Source organism: Tasmannia lanceolata, unplaced genomic scaffold (assembly GCF_043159265.1).
Source record: "Tasmannia lanceolata isolate RefF3 unplaced genomic scaffold, GAP_Taslan_0.1 ptg000003l, whole genome shotgun sequence".
Lineage (NCBI taxonomy): Eukaryota > Viridiplantae > Streptophyta > Magnoliopsida > Canellales > Winteraceae > Tasmannia > Tasmannia lanceolata.
The window spans coordinates 1,144,793-1,161,916 of NW_027518680.1; the positions used below are offsets into that span (position 1 = coordinate 1,144,793).

Below are 17,124 nucleotides of genomic sequence, written 5' to 3' on the forward strand. Positions count from 1 at the left end.
TCCACACTATACATCGCTATCTAGGACTTGAGCCTTCCTTTCCTTCTATTTTGCTCTTCAGGGAAGACTATTGACTAAGCTTCCTTTAATTTTATCATTTTATGCAAAATTCTTCCACCGAAAGAGGCGAGGACAGAAAGGGTGAAAATTTCTCATGACTTTACTTATCTCCCCAAGACTGGCACTCGTAGTGACGTGCTTTTAAATATCTATTCAATTTGAGCCTTGTCTTATACGTCTAGTGATTGCCCAACTCCCACGTCGATCAGACAAGTCCGTCCAAAGTTCAATGGACTTGTGTATAGAATTCCCCGTCAATGGGTCCCAATTCAAGGTTTTGCTTCTAGGTCCTTTGAATGAAGGTCGATTTTATTAAATTCCATACAAGTTTTTCCTAGTACAATTGGTCAAGTCTTCGTTGCTTAATTGAATTAATAAATGAGTTTTTATATGATGCCCTTCAGACTTGACGGCCGACCACCATATCATTTCTCTTAATAAATAGCCACCTATCTTTCTGAAGAAAGATGTAGACATTCTAAGTTTCATATAAAAGACAAAAATACCTTTTATCTATGATCATTCAAAATTAACTATCCTAATAAAAATTAAATTTCTACACTTAAATGAAAAAAATAATAAAAAATGTAAAAAGAGGCCCCAAGTTTAGTAAGCATGGTTTTAAATTTCGACCGAAATTTCGGATTTCGGTGGAGACTGACATCCAAATCGGTCAAAACCGAAACGGTCATTTATTTCGGCCGAAATTTTAGAATTTCGGTCGAAATTTTGGTTTTTCCGAAATTTGACCTAAAAAATCTGTTTTTTTTTTAATATTAATTTAATATTTCACCAAAATTTCGGTCGAAATTTAATATTGAATAAAATATTGGTTTCGGGTTTTGTACCAGATTTCGATCGAAATTTCAAAATTTCAAGGTCTGAAACAGGTACCAAGACCAAAATTTTAAACCTTGGCTGTAAGGAGATCACCATCCACCCATCCATAGAAGGGCCTAATACATAAATGGTTTAGATCATCTGCGCACACATGCATCATATAAGAACCGGGGGGAAGAATGATAGACGGATGGGCGCCCTTGCAAAAAAACAGTACAAGGGCGCTATGAGTCAACGCCATATCCTATTTCTTTTGTGTCATGATAATTGCACTTTCTTGAGATAGACCAATGAGAGCGCCTTTGTAACTGGTTTTTCTCTAGGGCGCCCTTCAGTCTAATAGTCTATTCTATAATTGGGCCCATTGAACTGATCATGGAAGAGAAGACTAACCCATTGCCGTCTGGCCCATCTTAATCGGAAGATCTTAGTCCCTTGATCATGTAATAACTAATTTAGGATTTTTCTAAGAGAAGTTGAATTTCTGTTTTCTTAGGCCTTAATCTCATGTATAAGAAGCCCAAAGTCCTGAAATTTTTTTTTTTTTTTTTTTTTGTAGGCCTTAATCTCATGGATAAGAAGCCGTAGCACGCTGCACTAGGACAACTTAGGTTGGCTCAGGATGGATCCCCAAATCAATGGTCCCGATTACACATATATACAATGTGGGACCCAATGTGGATTGTTAGGATTCAATTCTCTACTGAAGATCATCTACCTCGTCATCCTCTAGGCGTTATTGGGCTTAATCAAAACTGAGTATGCTAACCCAATATAATGTAAAATTGTATACTTCCCTCATACACGTGTATAATTAAATAAAATTTTCTTCTACTAGTAAGAATTTTATGAATTTTTCTAACTTTTTTTAATTCTTTCTTCTACCATTGATAATCCATCCCTAAAAACATGTGCTGATTCTACTATAAACTAAAATTATTAACATAACGTCGCTTTAAGAATAAATTTTCAAAAGCCAATATAGCATGTAAGGAGAGTCCAGGTGGTGACTGAGCAGGTGGATGACATCTTCCATCGTCAGTTTTATGTCTCCGATTAATTGTTGCTAAGGGGAAATGGCATATCCGCCCCCTTTTCTTCCCTGGGCCAGCCCCTTGCAGCGTAAAAAGTGGTCATAAATACACTTTTCATGTGAACAGATCCGTGGGAAAAAAATCGCCACTTATGATACTTGATTGGCCCACTTCTGCCACATCTATGTGATCAGATCCGTGGGAAGAAAAGTCCTTGAGAACACCGTGGGTGACTGGATGTTGGAAATTTTGTAGGTTTTGAGGAAATTTTAAAGGTTTTGAATAGTCAAAGATGCCTTTTCCTTTGTGTTTAAAATTTGGAGGGAAGATTCAAATTAAAGTTTCTCTTTCTTGTTCTGAAAGCAAAAGTTTTTTGTTTGAATGGGAACTTGAACCGAAGACCTTGGTGTGTGTGTGAAAAGTGAGCTCTCATTTACAAGCAAAAACAAATAGTCTCACATTGCTTTGGAAGAAAATTCTTATCTTTCATATAAGATGGAGAGTTGGAGAAAGGCTTGGGCCTTCAAGGGACTTTAGAATTTGTTGGATCCTAGGCTTTTAAAAGAGCACAAGCCCATATTCAAAACACACGTGCGCACTTCGCCGGGCCGTGGCTGGAGTCCGGGTTTGGGTACAATTTAACTATCTTTTTAGTGCCCAAAAAGTATTTAATTTTCCCAATTAAAATAATTTTTAATCTCCCCACGTTTTTTTTATTGACACCCCTATTAAATGTGTGAACCGTTTCATATCCAACAGTCATATTTGTGACTGTTGGGAGAGAAACGTTTAAGGCACTAATGGTGGCGATTAATCTTCTTCCAACAGTCACTTCATCATCTATAAAATGGAGAGAGCAACACCGTTGGAGAACACATCTCTACACACGAATTCCTCATCTATAAAAAGGAGAGAACAACACCATTGGAGAACACATCTCTACACACGAATTCTCCATCTGTCCCTTCCATGTCTGAACACTCTTCCAAGGTGATTCTGGGTGGACCAATCAGCGAGTGCACGTGGACTGGAGCCTTTGTGGCTGTTTTATCTTTGAGCGTTGGTTCGCTGATCCCGTTGCACCGTAGGGGCGAATACGATTCTTAAGGAGAGTGGCCATGTGGCATGACTCATCATATTTTCCTCAAAACTGATTTTCATATAGGGTTTCTTCGGCAAAAGAGAGAAGTACAGATCTAATTTTATTCCATTCCTTGTGGTCTAAAACAGTAACTAATTTGAGACCGAATAACTTATTTGGGTTCAGTTACTCGCTTTGGGACCAAGTAAGAAATTGGGTTCAACATATTTCATCTCTGGATTTGATTAAGTACCCTACTGGACAAGTATAATATCCAACACTGGATGATCCTAAGTCGTTAATCACTAAGGCGCCCTGTTCGTTTAAGATTATGGCAACAGATTTTGAGTTCTAAACTGATTATTGGACTTAAATTTAAATGTAATTTTGAGTCCAGTAATGGGTTTGGCACTTACAATTGGTTGTCATAATCTTAAACGAATAGGTTCAAGATTCCCTGAAAACAAGCTAAATTGGGTTTTCTTTTTTGTCTTTATCTTAGGCATATGGTACGTCCACTTGGCAGGGACTAAGCATCTCCTAATTATATTTATAACACATATTTTATAATATTTTAAATAAATTTAAATATCTTTTCAAATCTATGAATCGTATTCAAAATTTACTATAAACACCACTTGACTTTGTTAGCCTAATATCTCTTATAGTTAATCACATTAGTCACAATTAGGTGATCCTATCTAAGAGACTTATTCACCTATCTATTTAAAAGAAACACCTAAGAAAGAAAAAGTCCTTCAAATGTTCAATCTTTTAGCAATTAACAGAGAGAGGCCAATCCATCCACTTTTACATTTTTTTTCCTTGTTTCTTCTAGAGTCTCCAACCGTGGCAACCTATTAGATCACACATCCATTTCGATCTTAACACATGGTCTCTACGGTTCACCAAACTTTTTCATCCTAGGAATGTCAAATTTGACATCAGCTTATAGGAACAACGGATTATAAATAAAAAAATGTCACATGTCCAAGTCTAACGCTGAGGGATCTCATTCGCCAGATTGGAGCATGAAAATATCAACTACTCAATTCATCTATTTCTCAAAAGAACAGGGTTTTTTAGATTAAAGGCTCAAATCAACACCATGTGGGGTCCCATAATAAACAATATTGGAGGTGCCACATTGTCCTACTATGTGATCCAACGGCGACGCAGAATCCAATGACTGCAAGGTAGGCTGAAATGATGGTCGAAAAGGCTTTGTTTTTGCTACTGAAAAGAATTTTTCTCACAACAGATGACCATATTTTTCCAAATGAAAAATGTGTGCGGGCAAAAGTACAAGCGAAGGCAATATGCTGAATGATCCAAAATTATTTCCTACACTCTACTATTGATAGGGCATAGAGCGAAAATGCACCTCCAGTAAGCGATTCTAACCCTCCAATCTGTAGAGCCTTTCTTGATGAATACATACCATTGTTTTTTTATTTCCTCACTGTCCATTTATGCTCGGTTTGTTTTAGATTTTGAGCATTGTTTTAAACCCAAAAGTGATTATTGTAATGCAAATTAAACGCGATTTGTAAAAGGTTGAACACCATCAAACTAATGTTGTGATGAAGCTCCATAAAAGTTCGAACATCCAAAGTGTTATGCGGGTGAGATATCTTCTCCCACTGCTAATCAAGCAGTAGTAGTTAGTGGTGTTGGCTGTTGATATGTTAGTAGGTGTTTTTATTTTAGTGGACTCTATGTCATGGATAGTGGTAGAGAGTAGTGGGTCAGGTTGTTAGTCCAGGGTATTACTAGATTCCTAATAATCTGCAAGTGAACGTTGGAGTCCTATTTTGTTGCTAATTGATTCATATTCTGTAGGTGAACGTTGTAAGCTGTTTTGTTTTAAATATGGCTATCAATGAATAATAGTTATGTTTTGCTAATCAAGAAAACATAGTGTGTTTAACCGGAGGACTTGGGTTCCCTCGAACCAACCAAGAATTCTACTCTGTTTCTTTTTATTTGATCTGCAAACCAGCAAGATAGGGAAGACTAGTGTCAATATACCACCAAGCTTGTAAGGCGATCATTGATTCGAGGTTCTTGAGCAGTCCCTACTTGTACTTTTGCCTTCTCATATATTTCCTAAGGAAAAATATGTGCATTCATATCCTGTAAGAAGCTTAGAAGCCTATAAAAACAGTCATGCGGAGATTGAGGCAAGAAAAAACCAAAGTAGCAACGACTTGGAAGCAGGCTTAAAAAGGATTTATTTTCATAGATTTGACGAGAGTGGGCCCTCACGTGTCGCAGAATTTGAATGAGGGGTGGTGGTAATATCATTTTACGTCGAAAAAATCAAGCGCAAAATCCAAACAAAGAAAGCCTTCAAGTTAGACTTCTAGAAGCCTGGTACAAAAAAAATTAATAACTCGGCGGGTCTAAAGGGACAAGCAAAAGTCCTCACGGTTAAAGCATGAGGAAAGGAGAAAATAATACCCCTTACCACATTAAACAACGTAAATCCTCAAAGACCGGTGCCTGTGCTACATTTGCCACGTGGATATGTTGACTTGACTGTAGAGTTGTAATCCTTGATCGGACGGTCTCCTTAAAAGGAGTTCAACTATCTAAACAGTACCCGGGAAAATTCAAAGCCGCCTCTAGGATTGTTTCTTATATTTAAACACATAAAGCCCCTCAACATTTCTCTGACAAACACACGTACTGCTTCACAGCTTCGTGTGGGATAAGAAAAAAAAACTGAGGAAGAAAACCCAATCAGTTCTTATTGAACTGGGAGGGGGAAATCTTTCTGGGTTTTAGTGGGTTCTTGAAGAAATTAAAGTTATTTCTGTTTTGAGAGGTGCAATGAATACTACCGATCTTTATCGAGTAGGAAGTTTACATCGAAATGCGTCGTCCATGTGGAGGAATGCGGGGGTGGACGATGTTTTTTCGCGATCTTCTCGGGATGAAGATGATGAAGAAGCTCTGAAATGGGCGGCTCTCGAGAAACTTCCAACGTACGATCGTATAAGAAAAGGTATATTGACAAGCCTTGAAGGTGAGCACAAGGAAGTTGATATTCAAGATCTCGGGTTTAAAGAGAAAAAAACTTTGCTAGATAGATTAGTTAGAACTGCTGAGGAGGATAATGAGAAGTTCCTCTTGAAGCTCAAGAACCGAATGGATCGGTAAGCTGCCCCCACTCTGTTTCTGATCATTTGTAGCCTTCTGTGCATGAATTACTGATGGTTCGATTTTTTTTAATTGCGACATAACACCTTACTTCAAAAACAAAATATAAGAAAAATTACTTACAACGGATACTAGGATGTCCAGAGAGTCATATCTTAAAGTACCCCTAGCCCTTGTAGGAAGGTCCTTCCACTGCCAGTATGTATGATTCTTTTTTTCCAATTTCTTTGGCTTTTTTTTACAGAGTTGGAATTGAGAGTCCAACGATCGAAGTTCGGTTTGAGCATTTGAATGTGGAAGCAGAAGCTCATTTTGGTGGCAGAGCTTTACCTACAGTCCTCAATTTCATGATGAATTTTGCGGAGGTATTCTGCATAATATTAATCATCAAGTTTCAAATTGAAAACACCAGTTTAGTTGTGTGTGTAATATGTTCCTGTATTCATTTGGCAATTTCTCTTTCCTTTTTGAAAGGATCTCCTCAACTTCCTCCGCATACTACCTAGTCGAAAGGTGAAATTTTCAATCCTTAAGGATATCAGTGGAATCATCAGGCCCTGCAGGTAAGCAAATTAGTGGCTTTGACCAAATCGCGAATTGGGTTTTATTCACTTTGCATTTCTTTCTGTTGGATTGATTATTGGCTAAATAAAAGCTTGATTCTCCTGTAAATTATGCAGAATGACTCTGCTTTTAGGCCCCCCAAGCTCTGGGAAAACCACTTTACTGTTAGCTTTGGCAGGAAAGCTGGAATCAGAACTAAAGGTGAACATATCGAGTTCTTATTCCTTGGTTGTTATGATAATTTTTATGCTTTCAAGGAAGTATTACAATCTGCAGATATAAAAGTTGGTATGGGTTTTTCTCTAACAACAGGCTTCTGGGAAAATAACGTATAATGGCCATGGAATGGATGAATTTGTCCCTCAGAGGACCTCTGCTTATATCAGTCAGAATGATCTCCACTTGGGGGAGATGACTGTGAGAGAAACCTTGGCTTTCTCTGCAAGATGTCAAGGAGTCGGAACTCGTTACGGTAAGTTAAAGCAATTGATTCCAGTTGATTGAATTAATTGGGAGATTTAGGGGCCGTTTGGATACTCCGGATTTTAGAATCCAGGTTTTAGTTTGAAAACAGTGTAAAAGAGGGTCATGATCAAGCTGCTGTATGATGTCCAGACAGTATTTCTTGGATTTTGAGTAAGAAATCCAGGTTTTAGAAATCTCTCCCCCATCCTGAGATTTCAAAAACCTGGAAACGGGATGATCTCCTGCTCTCTGGCTTAACAGAAAGAAGGGCGTGAAATCAGAAAACGATAGAGGGTTTCCTTTCTTCTCTCATCTTCCATCCAAGATTTTGAGGAAATTCAGGATTCTGAAATCCGCGTATTGAAACGGCCATTTGGATACGCGGATTTTAGAATCCATGTCTTAGTTTGAAAACAGTGTAAAAGAGGGTTCATGATCAAGCTGCTGCAGGCTGTCCTGACAGTGTTTCTTGGATTTTAAGTAAGAAATCCAGGTTTTAGAAATCTCTCCCTCATCCTGAGATTTCTAAAACCTGGAAAAATGGGATGATCTGCTACTCTCTTGCTGACGGAAAGAAGGGAGAGAAATCAGAAAACGGCAGCTGGTCCGCTTCTTCTCTCGTCTCTCATCTATAATTTTGAAGAAATCCAGGTATCCAAACGGCCCCTTAGTGAGTGAAAAAATCGAGAGATCTTGAATCCATAAAATGGGATCAAACTAATGTGTAGCCAACAACAAACAAAATGCAAGAAACACAAATACACACGGCCAGAAACATAAGAGTTACGTGGTTCGGTAGTGTGCCCACATCCATGGGCGAAGAGAGTTTCACTCTCAATATTACGTTTACAAGCTCTCTTTTCTACTCTCTCTCAGCCATGAAACACCAAAACTCTATCCCCATATGTAGAAAAGAGGTGTGGTCGTGGTTAAAATAGGGGCCAATATATCACCTTCACACAAACGAGCGCGCGCACACACACACATTCACCAGCATACATATACTATTGATATCCGCACGATCATGTTTTGATAATGGCTCTAAATCCTAAACCCTAAGGCTTAAACGCTTACTGAGCTGACCGCTCAGTTCGACAAGCATCTATAGTCCACCCAATTGATGAATCCCAGCCAGAATACAACATATAGCTTGAATTTATCAAAAACAAATATAGGTTGAATTATAGGTTTGTGTTTTTTTTCTTCTGTGTGGTCTGCAGAAATGTTGACAGAGCTATCAAGAAGGGAGAAGGCAGCAAATATCAAGCCAGATCCTGACATAGATGTCTACATGAAGGTAAGACTGTAAGAGTTAAGAACAACTCTTTCAAACATGAACATTATTTTTGTTAGATAGATCTAGCATTCGACTGAGCCATCCATTTGCAAGAATTACATGAAAGACTTGGGCCCTGTTCGTTTAAGATTGTGACAACCGATTGTGACTGCCAAACCAATTATTGGAATTGAATTTAAACATAATCTTAAACGAACAGGGCCTTAGTAATTACCTGTTTTTTCTTGCCACTGTGAATCTTTGGCATTACTGTTATACAGTCAATGGATCCGACCATTGCCACCTGTTTGAGAGGATCTTTGGTATCTTACAAGCTTTGTTTGAACTGCAGCTTCCTGTGCTTGATTTCATTTTCTGCATGATTTTTTTACAGTTCCAAATTCCTGCATTCTAATAATTAAGACTCCACAACAAAGCATTACTGGGTTTACAATAAGACGTTCTTAATGGATGGTTAATAAAAATCAGTTGAATTATTGGACGCTGAGATTTATTATGTCCTTTCCATTGTACTTCTACAGGCCTCATCACTAGAAGGGCAGGAAGAAAATGTGGTCACAGACTACATTCTCAAGGTATATACTGTGATGGAAATATATTATTTCAACAAAAGTTATGTCAAAGTGGGCTTCTAGAAGAGCAAATATTGGCATTCATTGCTTTACTTGTTCTCTTTTAAAACTGCAGATTTTAGGTCTGGATATCTGTGCTGATACCCTTGTAGGGGATCAAATGCTGAGGGGTATCTCTGGGGGTCAGAAAAAGCGTGTTACAACAGGTACAAAATACCGAAAATGAACCGAATAGTCATCTTAGACTTTAGATGAGTCCTTTGTTCCTATGATTTTTGCTCAATTGTTGGGTATTCTGATTTGTATAGGCGAGATGCTTGTTGGACCGGCAAAGGCCTTGTTCATGGATGAGATATCCACAGGCCTAGACAGCTCCACAACTTTCCAGATTGTCAATTCCCTCAGACAGTCTATTCACATTCTTGGTGGGACAGCACTAATTGCTTTGCTTCAGCCAGCACCAGAGACTTATGACCTATTCGATGACATAGTTCTTATCGCCAACGGGCAAATTGTGTATCAGGGTCCTCGTGAATGTGTGCTCGAGTTCTTTGAGTCCATGGGTTTCAAATGTCCAGACAGGAAAGGTGTTGCAGACTTCTTGCAGGAAGTGAGTTTGCTCAAATTTATTACTATTCTTCTCACTTAGAATCATTCACAAGAAAACTGCTTTCAACTTTTGCGAGTGGGGCTTAATTTAAATTGTGTAGGATGTTGAATTACTGAATTGTTACACTTCTCCAGGTGACTTCAATAAAAGATCAGCAGCAATACTGGTCACGTAGTGATGAACCATACAGTTTTGTTTCTGTCAAGGAATTTTCGGATGCATTCAAGTCATTCCATATTGGTCATAATTTAGTACAGGAACTTGGCACCCCTTTCGACAAGACTAAGAGCCATCCTGCTGCTTTAACGACATCCAGATATGGAGTTACCAAGATGGAATTACTGAAAGCTTGCATTTCAAGGGAATTGTTACTGATGAAGAGAAACTCATTTGTCTACGTCTTCAAAATGTGTCAAGTGAGTAATGTTGTACACCCTAGTTTGATTCTCGAATTCTAAACTTACGAATCCTTTACCTTACAATCTTTTTTCCGTCTGATTTCAGCTTACATTCCTTTCATTTGTTGCAATGACGGTCTTCTTTCGTACTAAGATGCCCCGTGATTCACTAGATGATGGGAATATTTTTATGGGTGCTCTCTTCTTCGCTCTTGTTACTATTATGTTTAATGGGTTCTCAGAGCTTGCAATGACCATTGCAAAGCTTCCTGTTTTCTTCAAGCAAAGAGATCTCCTCTTTTTTCCTTCATGGGCATATGCTCTACCTACATGGATCCTCAAAATTCCCATATCATTTGCTGAAGTTGTTGTCTGGACTGCCTTGACTTATTATGTCATTGGTTTTGACCCTAATGTTGGAAGGTGAGACTTAATACAATTGGGATCAAAGCGCCAATTGTGTTTCCTTTCATGGTTTCTAGTGATTAATCATAAACTCTTAATTGTTGCAGGTTCTTTAAACAATATCTGCTACTTGCACTGATGAGTCAGATGGCCTCTGGACTGTTTCGATTAATGGCTGTATTGGGACGCAATATGATAGTGGCATTGACAGTTGGGAACTTTGCACTTCTTACAATCTTGGGGCTTGGAGGATTTATAATAGCACGACGTATGATATACTTAAAGAATGCCAACCGTTTTATAAAGCATGTAGACAAATTTATTGACTGACTGAAGCTTAATTCTTGACTGCAGAGGATGTGAAGAAATGGTGGATCTGGGGTTACTGGGCCTCTCCTTTGATGTATGGACAGAACGCAATAGCCTGTAATGAATTTCTAGGGAGAAGTTGGAGACATGTAAGAATTTTGGCCGCAAACTGGAAAATACCTCCATTACTCAGTAGGAAATTTATATCAGATTTGCTTAATCAAAGAAATTTATCTCAGATTTAATTTTGGCTCTGTGCTACAGTTGCTTCTTCCAAATTCGACCGATACCTTGGGAGTTCAGTTATTGAAGTCACGTGGAATCTTTCCTCATTCATACTGGTATTGGCTTGGGATAGGCGCATTGATTGGATATACATTCCTATTCAATGGACTCTTCACTATTGGGCTTGCATATCTTAACCGTGAGTAACCTCATTCTGAATGTATAACACCAAGTCTAAGAATTTGACATCTGTACTATTTATGTTGTGTAGTTCTAACTGTGTGAGTAATGCCTTCAGCCTTCAGAAGTGGTCAAGCAGTTCAATCTGAAGAACCAGTGAAGGAGAACAACGCTGAGAGAACCAGAAGAAACGAGGGCGTCGCAATGTCATCCAGAGGAAGGAACTCTGTCGCACATCAGGCATCCAATGGTAAGCTCATCCAGTTCTCTGTTTGCTTGTTTTTTGTTAAATGAAAGCCACCTAAACCTGCTGGCATATTTGAAGCAACAGATAATGAAACTCGGAGCGGAAATTCATCACTATCTGCCCGTAGAGATGCCACTGTCGGTGCCAGTGACAGCCGGAAGGGCATGGTCCTTCCATTTTCACCTCTTTCAATTGTCTTTGATAATATCAGATACTCTGTAGACATGCCACAGGTAACATCAAGTTCCAAGCAAATGCTAAGTTCTCATTTTTTTCACACGAATACCGACCTTGAAACCAGGAACTGATAGTTTGAAACTACAGGAAATGAGAGAAGAAGGTGTTACGGAAGATCGCTTAAAACTTCTGAAGGGTGTAAGTGGAGCTTTCAGGCCTGGGGTTCTTACAGCACTCATGGGTGTTAGTGGTGCTGGAAAGACCACGCTGATGGATGTGTTAGCCGGAAGGAAAACTGGCGGATACATAGAGGGAACCATCACCATATCTGGCTACCCCAAGAAGCAAGAAACATTTGCACGCATATCTGGATACTGTGAACAGAATGACATTCACTCTCCTCATGTTACAGTTTATGAGTCCATTTTATACTCTGCATGGCTTAGGTTGCCCCTTGAGGTCAACTCTTCCACAAGAAAGGTTGGTGGCGTAAATCTTAATCTGTTTCAATGAGCCCTTATGTCTGATTGGGTGTCAACTGATTGGTAAAACTAATGATTTTTAGATGTTCATCGATGAGGTGATGGAGCTCGTAGAATTGACATCATTGAAAGAAGCACTAGTCGGGTTGCCCGGTGTGAATGGGTTATCGACCGAGCAGCGTAAGAGGCTAACCATTGCGGTTGAGCTTGTCGCCAACCCCTCTTTAATATTCATGGATGAGCCTACCTCTGGACTAGATGCGAGGGCAGCGGCAATTGTGATGAGAACAGTGAGGAACACTGTGGACACCGGAAGAACGGTGGTGTGCACAATCCATCAGCCCAGCATTGAAATTTTTGAAGCGTTTGATGAGGTGAGAAGCAACTGAACTAAAATAATTTGTCATGTCATTTTTGATTGATTTGTTAATTCACCAGATCTTGTGGTCTATTTATTCTGCCTGGATGCAGCTCTTACTTATGAAACGAGGGGGAGAAGAAATATACGTAGGACCATTGGGCCACCATTCTACCCATCTGATCAGTTACTTTGAGGTGAGGCCTTATGAACAGGAAATAACTACAAATTATTGCTTTTCTGTTCCCATGATACGAGTACTGATAGAATTGGGTTTTGTTTTATAAAGGCAATCAATGGAGTTAGCAAGATTAAAGACGGTTATAATCCAGCGACATGGATGTTGGAGGTGACTTCCCTGTCACAGGAAGAGATTCTAGGGGTCAATTTTACCGATGTGTACAAGAATTCTGATCTGTATAGGTGGGTTCGCCTATTCACGTTCTCACATCTACATGTAAACTGTCAATTGTTTTCATCTCTAGGCACTTATGGTAATTGTTGCAGGAGAAACAAAGCTCTTATTAATGAACTGAGTACACCTCCTCCCGGCTTCGAAGACCTATACTTCCCCACTAAGTATTCGCAACCCTTCAGCACACAGTGTATGGCTTGCCTTTGGAAACAACACAAGTCATATTGGCGGAATCCACCTTATACTGCTGTCCGATTTCTATTCACAACCTTCATTGCCTTGTTGTTTGGGACGATGTTCTGGAATCTTGGCTCCAAAACGTATGTTGCTAGGATGGTGTATTAGTTTCTCTATTCGCAAAATTTTGAGTTACATGTCTAACTCTCCTCTGGTTTTAAAGCTAAGTAGAGTGCATCTATATATTGTCGTAAATGACAGGAGTAGGCAACAAGATCTGTTGAATGCAATGGGTTCCATGTATGCCGCCGTTCTGTTCATAGGTGTACAAAATGCATCGTCCGTGCAGCCAGTTGTGGCCGTTGAACGAACAGTATTCTACAGAGAGCGAGCTGCCGGAATGTATTCCGCTTTACCTTACGCATTTTCGCAAGTATGTCCAATCTCTTCTTAAGAAATTCTTGAAGATATTGATTTTCATACCGTCTATAAACTGATTTATTTCTGTATGTGGAATGTTTTTATAAAAGTCTTCTGAGTTTACTAACTGAATTCCCTTCTTCCTACCGTCATCTTACCTTATTACGCAATATTTTCAGGTAGCAATCGAGGTTCCATATGTCATGGCACAGACTCTATCCTATGCGCTCATTGTCTATTCCATGATTGCATTTCAATGGACGGCTGCCAAGTTCTTTTGGCAAGTGTTCTTCATGTTCTTCACATTGCTTTACTTCACATACTACGGGATGATGGCTGTTGGCATGACCCCTAATCACGACATTGCTGGAATTGTTTCCTCTGCATTTTATTCACTATGGAATCTATTTGCGGGCTTTATAGTTCCTCGACCTGTAAGTTCTAAAATCATCCTAACCTTATGAGCTATGTTTTCTTGACTTATTGAATGGAGGCTAATGCTTTTGGGTTGATTAACAGAGAATTCCTATATGGTGGAGATGGTACTATTGGGCCTGTCCTGTTTCGTGGACCTTGTATGGATTGGTTGTCTCGCAGTTCGGAGACATACATACTACAATGGAGGAGACGGAAGAAAGCGTGTCTGAGTATATAGAGAAATATTTTGGATTCAAACACGACTTCTTGGGTGTGCTTGCTGCCGGAATGATTGGCTTTACTGTTCTCTTTGCATTTATCTTTGCCTTCTCAATCAAGTTTTTAAACTTCCAAAGAAGATGAGCATCCATTCGACAGTCAGACCAAAGCCTTCTGGACTCAAAAGCTACTAAAAGATCAGCCCTTCTCTCGTAGACGGGAGTGAGGCTCTTTGGTTACTACTTACTAGTTGGAAGAGGCTGGGTGCTGGAGCTTGATGCAGAGTAGTATGACTTCAGAGGTTTGATGATTAGTGGATTATATATTAGAGAATGGGTGTATAATTATTTTTCCCTTTTCTCATTCTCATTTTTTTAAATTTCTTGTGAGTTCATATATGCACTGTGTTATGAATCAAATTTGATATAGGAGATCGTGAACTAAATCTTTCTCTCTCATTCGTATACATATATTTGGTACCTGTTTTGTACGCATTCTTGAAAATGTTGGCAGTGAGATGGAGAAGGAAAGCGCAACTAAAGGAAAACTAAACAAGAGATAAAGGGAACTGATATTTGCATCTTATTGGCACCTCCTTATTAGTTTTTAAACTACTTGCAGGTTGCAATGCCTGTTATAGTTAGAGAATTTAAAATAGAGAGGTGACAGTATCAAAACAAGGAGAGTTGTGGATGATAGATTCCTATAGAAAGTTGTAATTACAGCCTAAAATGAGTTTGAAACTCTAAATTTGTTACGGATGATAGATTCCTATAGAAATTTGTAATTACAGCCAAAAATGAGTTTGGAACTCTACATTCTTTTGAATCAATGAAGAGAATAATTTGGTTTTGTTTTGCTTGGACAAAATCAGTAGATTCTCTTCAAAACAAGGATAATGGTTCTGTCTGTAAATGATGTACAACAGTCTAAATATGCCTCACATTTCCCAGAAGAGTTCAACTATGGTATTCATGGTATAAATATTGGTCCCACTGTAACTGGATGATCTTATATCATTGATGAAACCTTGATGAAGAAATTATGAAAAGTAATGCAATTTCGAGTCCAATAATCAGTTTTGGACTCAAAATCCAGAATGAACAGGGCCTGATTTGGGTTGATAGTATGAAATTCTGCTTTCTCGGTTAATATATTCAAATATAAAGAATTAGACTTCAATAAATTTATATATCATAATGCTATATGTGTAATTTATTATTGCGTTAGTCATTACATTATCAAAATTTCACACAATTACACAACGAACTCAATTTTTTATTTTTAAAAAAAGTAAGAACTATTTTTTTTTTTCCTTCATTAAAAATACAAAATTTCAGAAATTTCAGTTTGGTTGGTTCAAGCTCAACCCAAAGCCAACCCATTTTTTTACTGGATTGAAAATCCGGCAGCAACATAATACCAGGAATGCACCTGCATCAAAGGTGCCCTTGGCATTTAGAAGAGTAAAGGCAATGAATCTTGCTTTCCTTGGGAAATGGCTTTGGAGATTTGGAAATGCGGGGTCTCATCTTTGGGTCAGAGTTATAGACGGTAAGTATGGTACTTCGCAGGGTCATTGGTTCTCCACGGATAATTTTAGATTTCAAGGGGTGACGGTGTGGAGAGACATCTTAAGAATTAATCATTTATTCTCGAAAGAAATCAAGTTTAGAGTTTATTCGGAGACAGGATAAGGTTCTAGGCAGCTAGATAAGTGGTGCTCTCTTCAGCCGCTAAAAACCTACCATTCGTATTAAAATCTAGTATGTGGCTAAATCCTAGAAAAGTGTGCTATATTATAAACCTAAGACCATTTCATTTCAAACTTTAAACCCTACTACCACTTTCTCCCAGTACGGTTTTTTGCCAAGAAAGGCAAAAAAACAATTTACTAAAATTTCCAAAGCAAGTCTATAATTGAAGAATCAAACACCAAGAGAGGACTAAAATTTCCAAAGCAAGTCTATATTTGAATTAAAGAATCAAACAACAAAAGAACATTCACATGAGAATTTTTGGCACTTCTAGCATTTTCTGACGAGGTCGAGTGCGTCTTGTCTCAGAGTGGGCCAGTAAAGGCTTTTCCGCCGAGATGTTCACCGCAGATCCCTTTGTGCGTTTCTTGCAAAGTATATGCGGCGTCGGCTAGCCGGAGACATTTCAAGTATGGAAGGGTGTACGATCTTTTGTAGAGGTTTTCTCTGTCAAGGGAGAATCTTGCAGATCTTTGGACTACCTTTCGCGCTACTTTCTTATCTTCGGGTAACTTCCCTTCCCTTAGATATCTAATGGTCTCATCCATCCAGCATGGTTCATGGTCAACTTGCATGACCTCTTCGACCTCGGTTTCAATGCTTGCTTTTTCAAGAATTCCATGTACACGCTCTTTAAGGATGAATATCCGGAAGTTGCTAGTGTCAGCTTTCCTATTTCCAGTTCTTGGAACACGAACGATCTCAAAGCTCTTGAATTTTCTAGCTAAGTGGTGAACTCTGTTGAAGTATTTGCTCATGCGCTCATCGCGCGCCTCATAAGTGCCTTGTATCTGATTGACAACCAACTGCGAGTCGCTGTAGGCTTTTAGCATCAGAGCACGTACTTGTGCTGCTAGGTTCATCCCGGCAATGAGGGCTTCATATTCGGCCTCATTGTTCGATGCGCGGAAGCCAAACCTTACAGCGTAGTCCATTGTGAAGCTTTCTGGTCCAGTGAGTATCAAACATGCTCCACTTCCTCATGAGTTGGATGATCCGTCTACATATAATTCTGTGGACCCCAATCCGAGGACGGTGCCGAGGGACGCGAGATCCCTCCTGCACCCTCTAAGATCTCCACAACGTGAAGGAGAACTCTACCAAGGAACTCTCGAAACTGTTGCCACCCTCACAGCATAGCATGAGTGGCGATATAAAAAGAAAGAGATACATCATGATCCGGAGCCAGGGCTCGAAACCAAGATGTATCTAAAAATAACTCAGAGTCGCCATCCATGGATGCGCCATGG

The 17,124-nt window shown here is 39.1% G+C and overlaps 2 protein-coding genes across 3 annotated transcripts; one reads left to right on the forward strand and one right to left on the reverse strand.

Moving 5' to 3' along the window:
- Positions 1-5,686: 5,686 nt before the first annotated feature.
- On the forward strand, positions 5,687-14,607 carry LOC143847012 (pleiotropic drug resistance protein TUR2-like). Of its 2 annotated transcripts, none has more exons than XM_077355668.1 (24): positions 5,687-6,176; positions 6,425-6,545; positions 6,655-6,743; positions 6,861-6,945; positions 7,057-7,216; positions 8,430-8,506; positions 9,028-9,081; positions 9,194-9,284; positions 9,387-9,688; positions 9,823-10,104; positions 10,193-10,509; positions 10,599-10,759; positions 10,846-10,949; positions 11,065-11,224; positions 11,324-11,455; positions 11,531-11,685; positions 11,777-12,109; positions 12,195-12,485; positions 12,583-12,666; positions 12,759-12,892; positions 12,977-13,204; positions 13,323-13,494; positions 13,661-13,915; positions 14,001-14,607. In XM_077355668.1, exons 1-24 carry the CDS (start codon positions 5,851-5,853, stop codon positions 14,259-14,261), a joined length of 4,374 nt encoding a protein of 1,457 aa, XP_077211783.1. In that variant the 5' UTR covers positions 5,687-5,850; the 3' UTR covers positions 14,262-14,607. The 2 variants fall into 2 exon arrangements, with proteins under 2 accessions (XP_077211783.1, XP_077211790.1); XM_077355675.1 differs by having other exon boundaries at positions 11,537-11,685.
- A 1,572-nt stretch (positions 14,608-16,179) lies between these two features.
- Positions 16,180-16,809, reverse strand: LOC143858988 (uncharacterized). The gene has a single exon (XM_077369671.1). The coding sequence runs from the start codon at positions 16,807-16,809 to the stop codon at positions 16,180-16,182; it is 630 nt and encodes a 209-aa protein (XP_077225786.1).
- Positions 16,810-17,124: the final 315 nt, after the last annotated feature.

Excerpts from the sequence above, each read along its gene's own strand:
- LOC143847012 (XM_077355668.1), top strand. The coding sequence starts at position 5,851 with ATGAATACTACCGATCTTTATCGAGTAGGAAGTTTACATCGAAATGCG. Across the intron at positions 6,744-6,860 it reads GGAATCATCAGGCCCTGCAG|AATGACTCTGCTTTTAGGCC; the intron begins GTAAGCAAATTA and ends TAAATTATGCAG. Across the intron at positions 10,105-10,192 it reads ACGTCTTCAAAATGTGTCAA|CTTACATTCCTTTCATTTGT; the intron begins GTGAGTAATGTT and ends GTCTGATTTCAG.
- LOC143858988 (XM_077369671.1), bottom strand. The coding sequence starts at position 16,809 with ATGGACTACGCTGTAAGGTTTGGCTTCCGCGCATCGAACAATGAGGCC.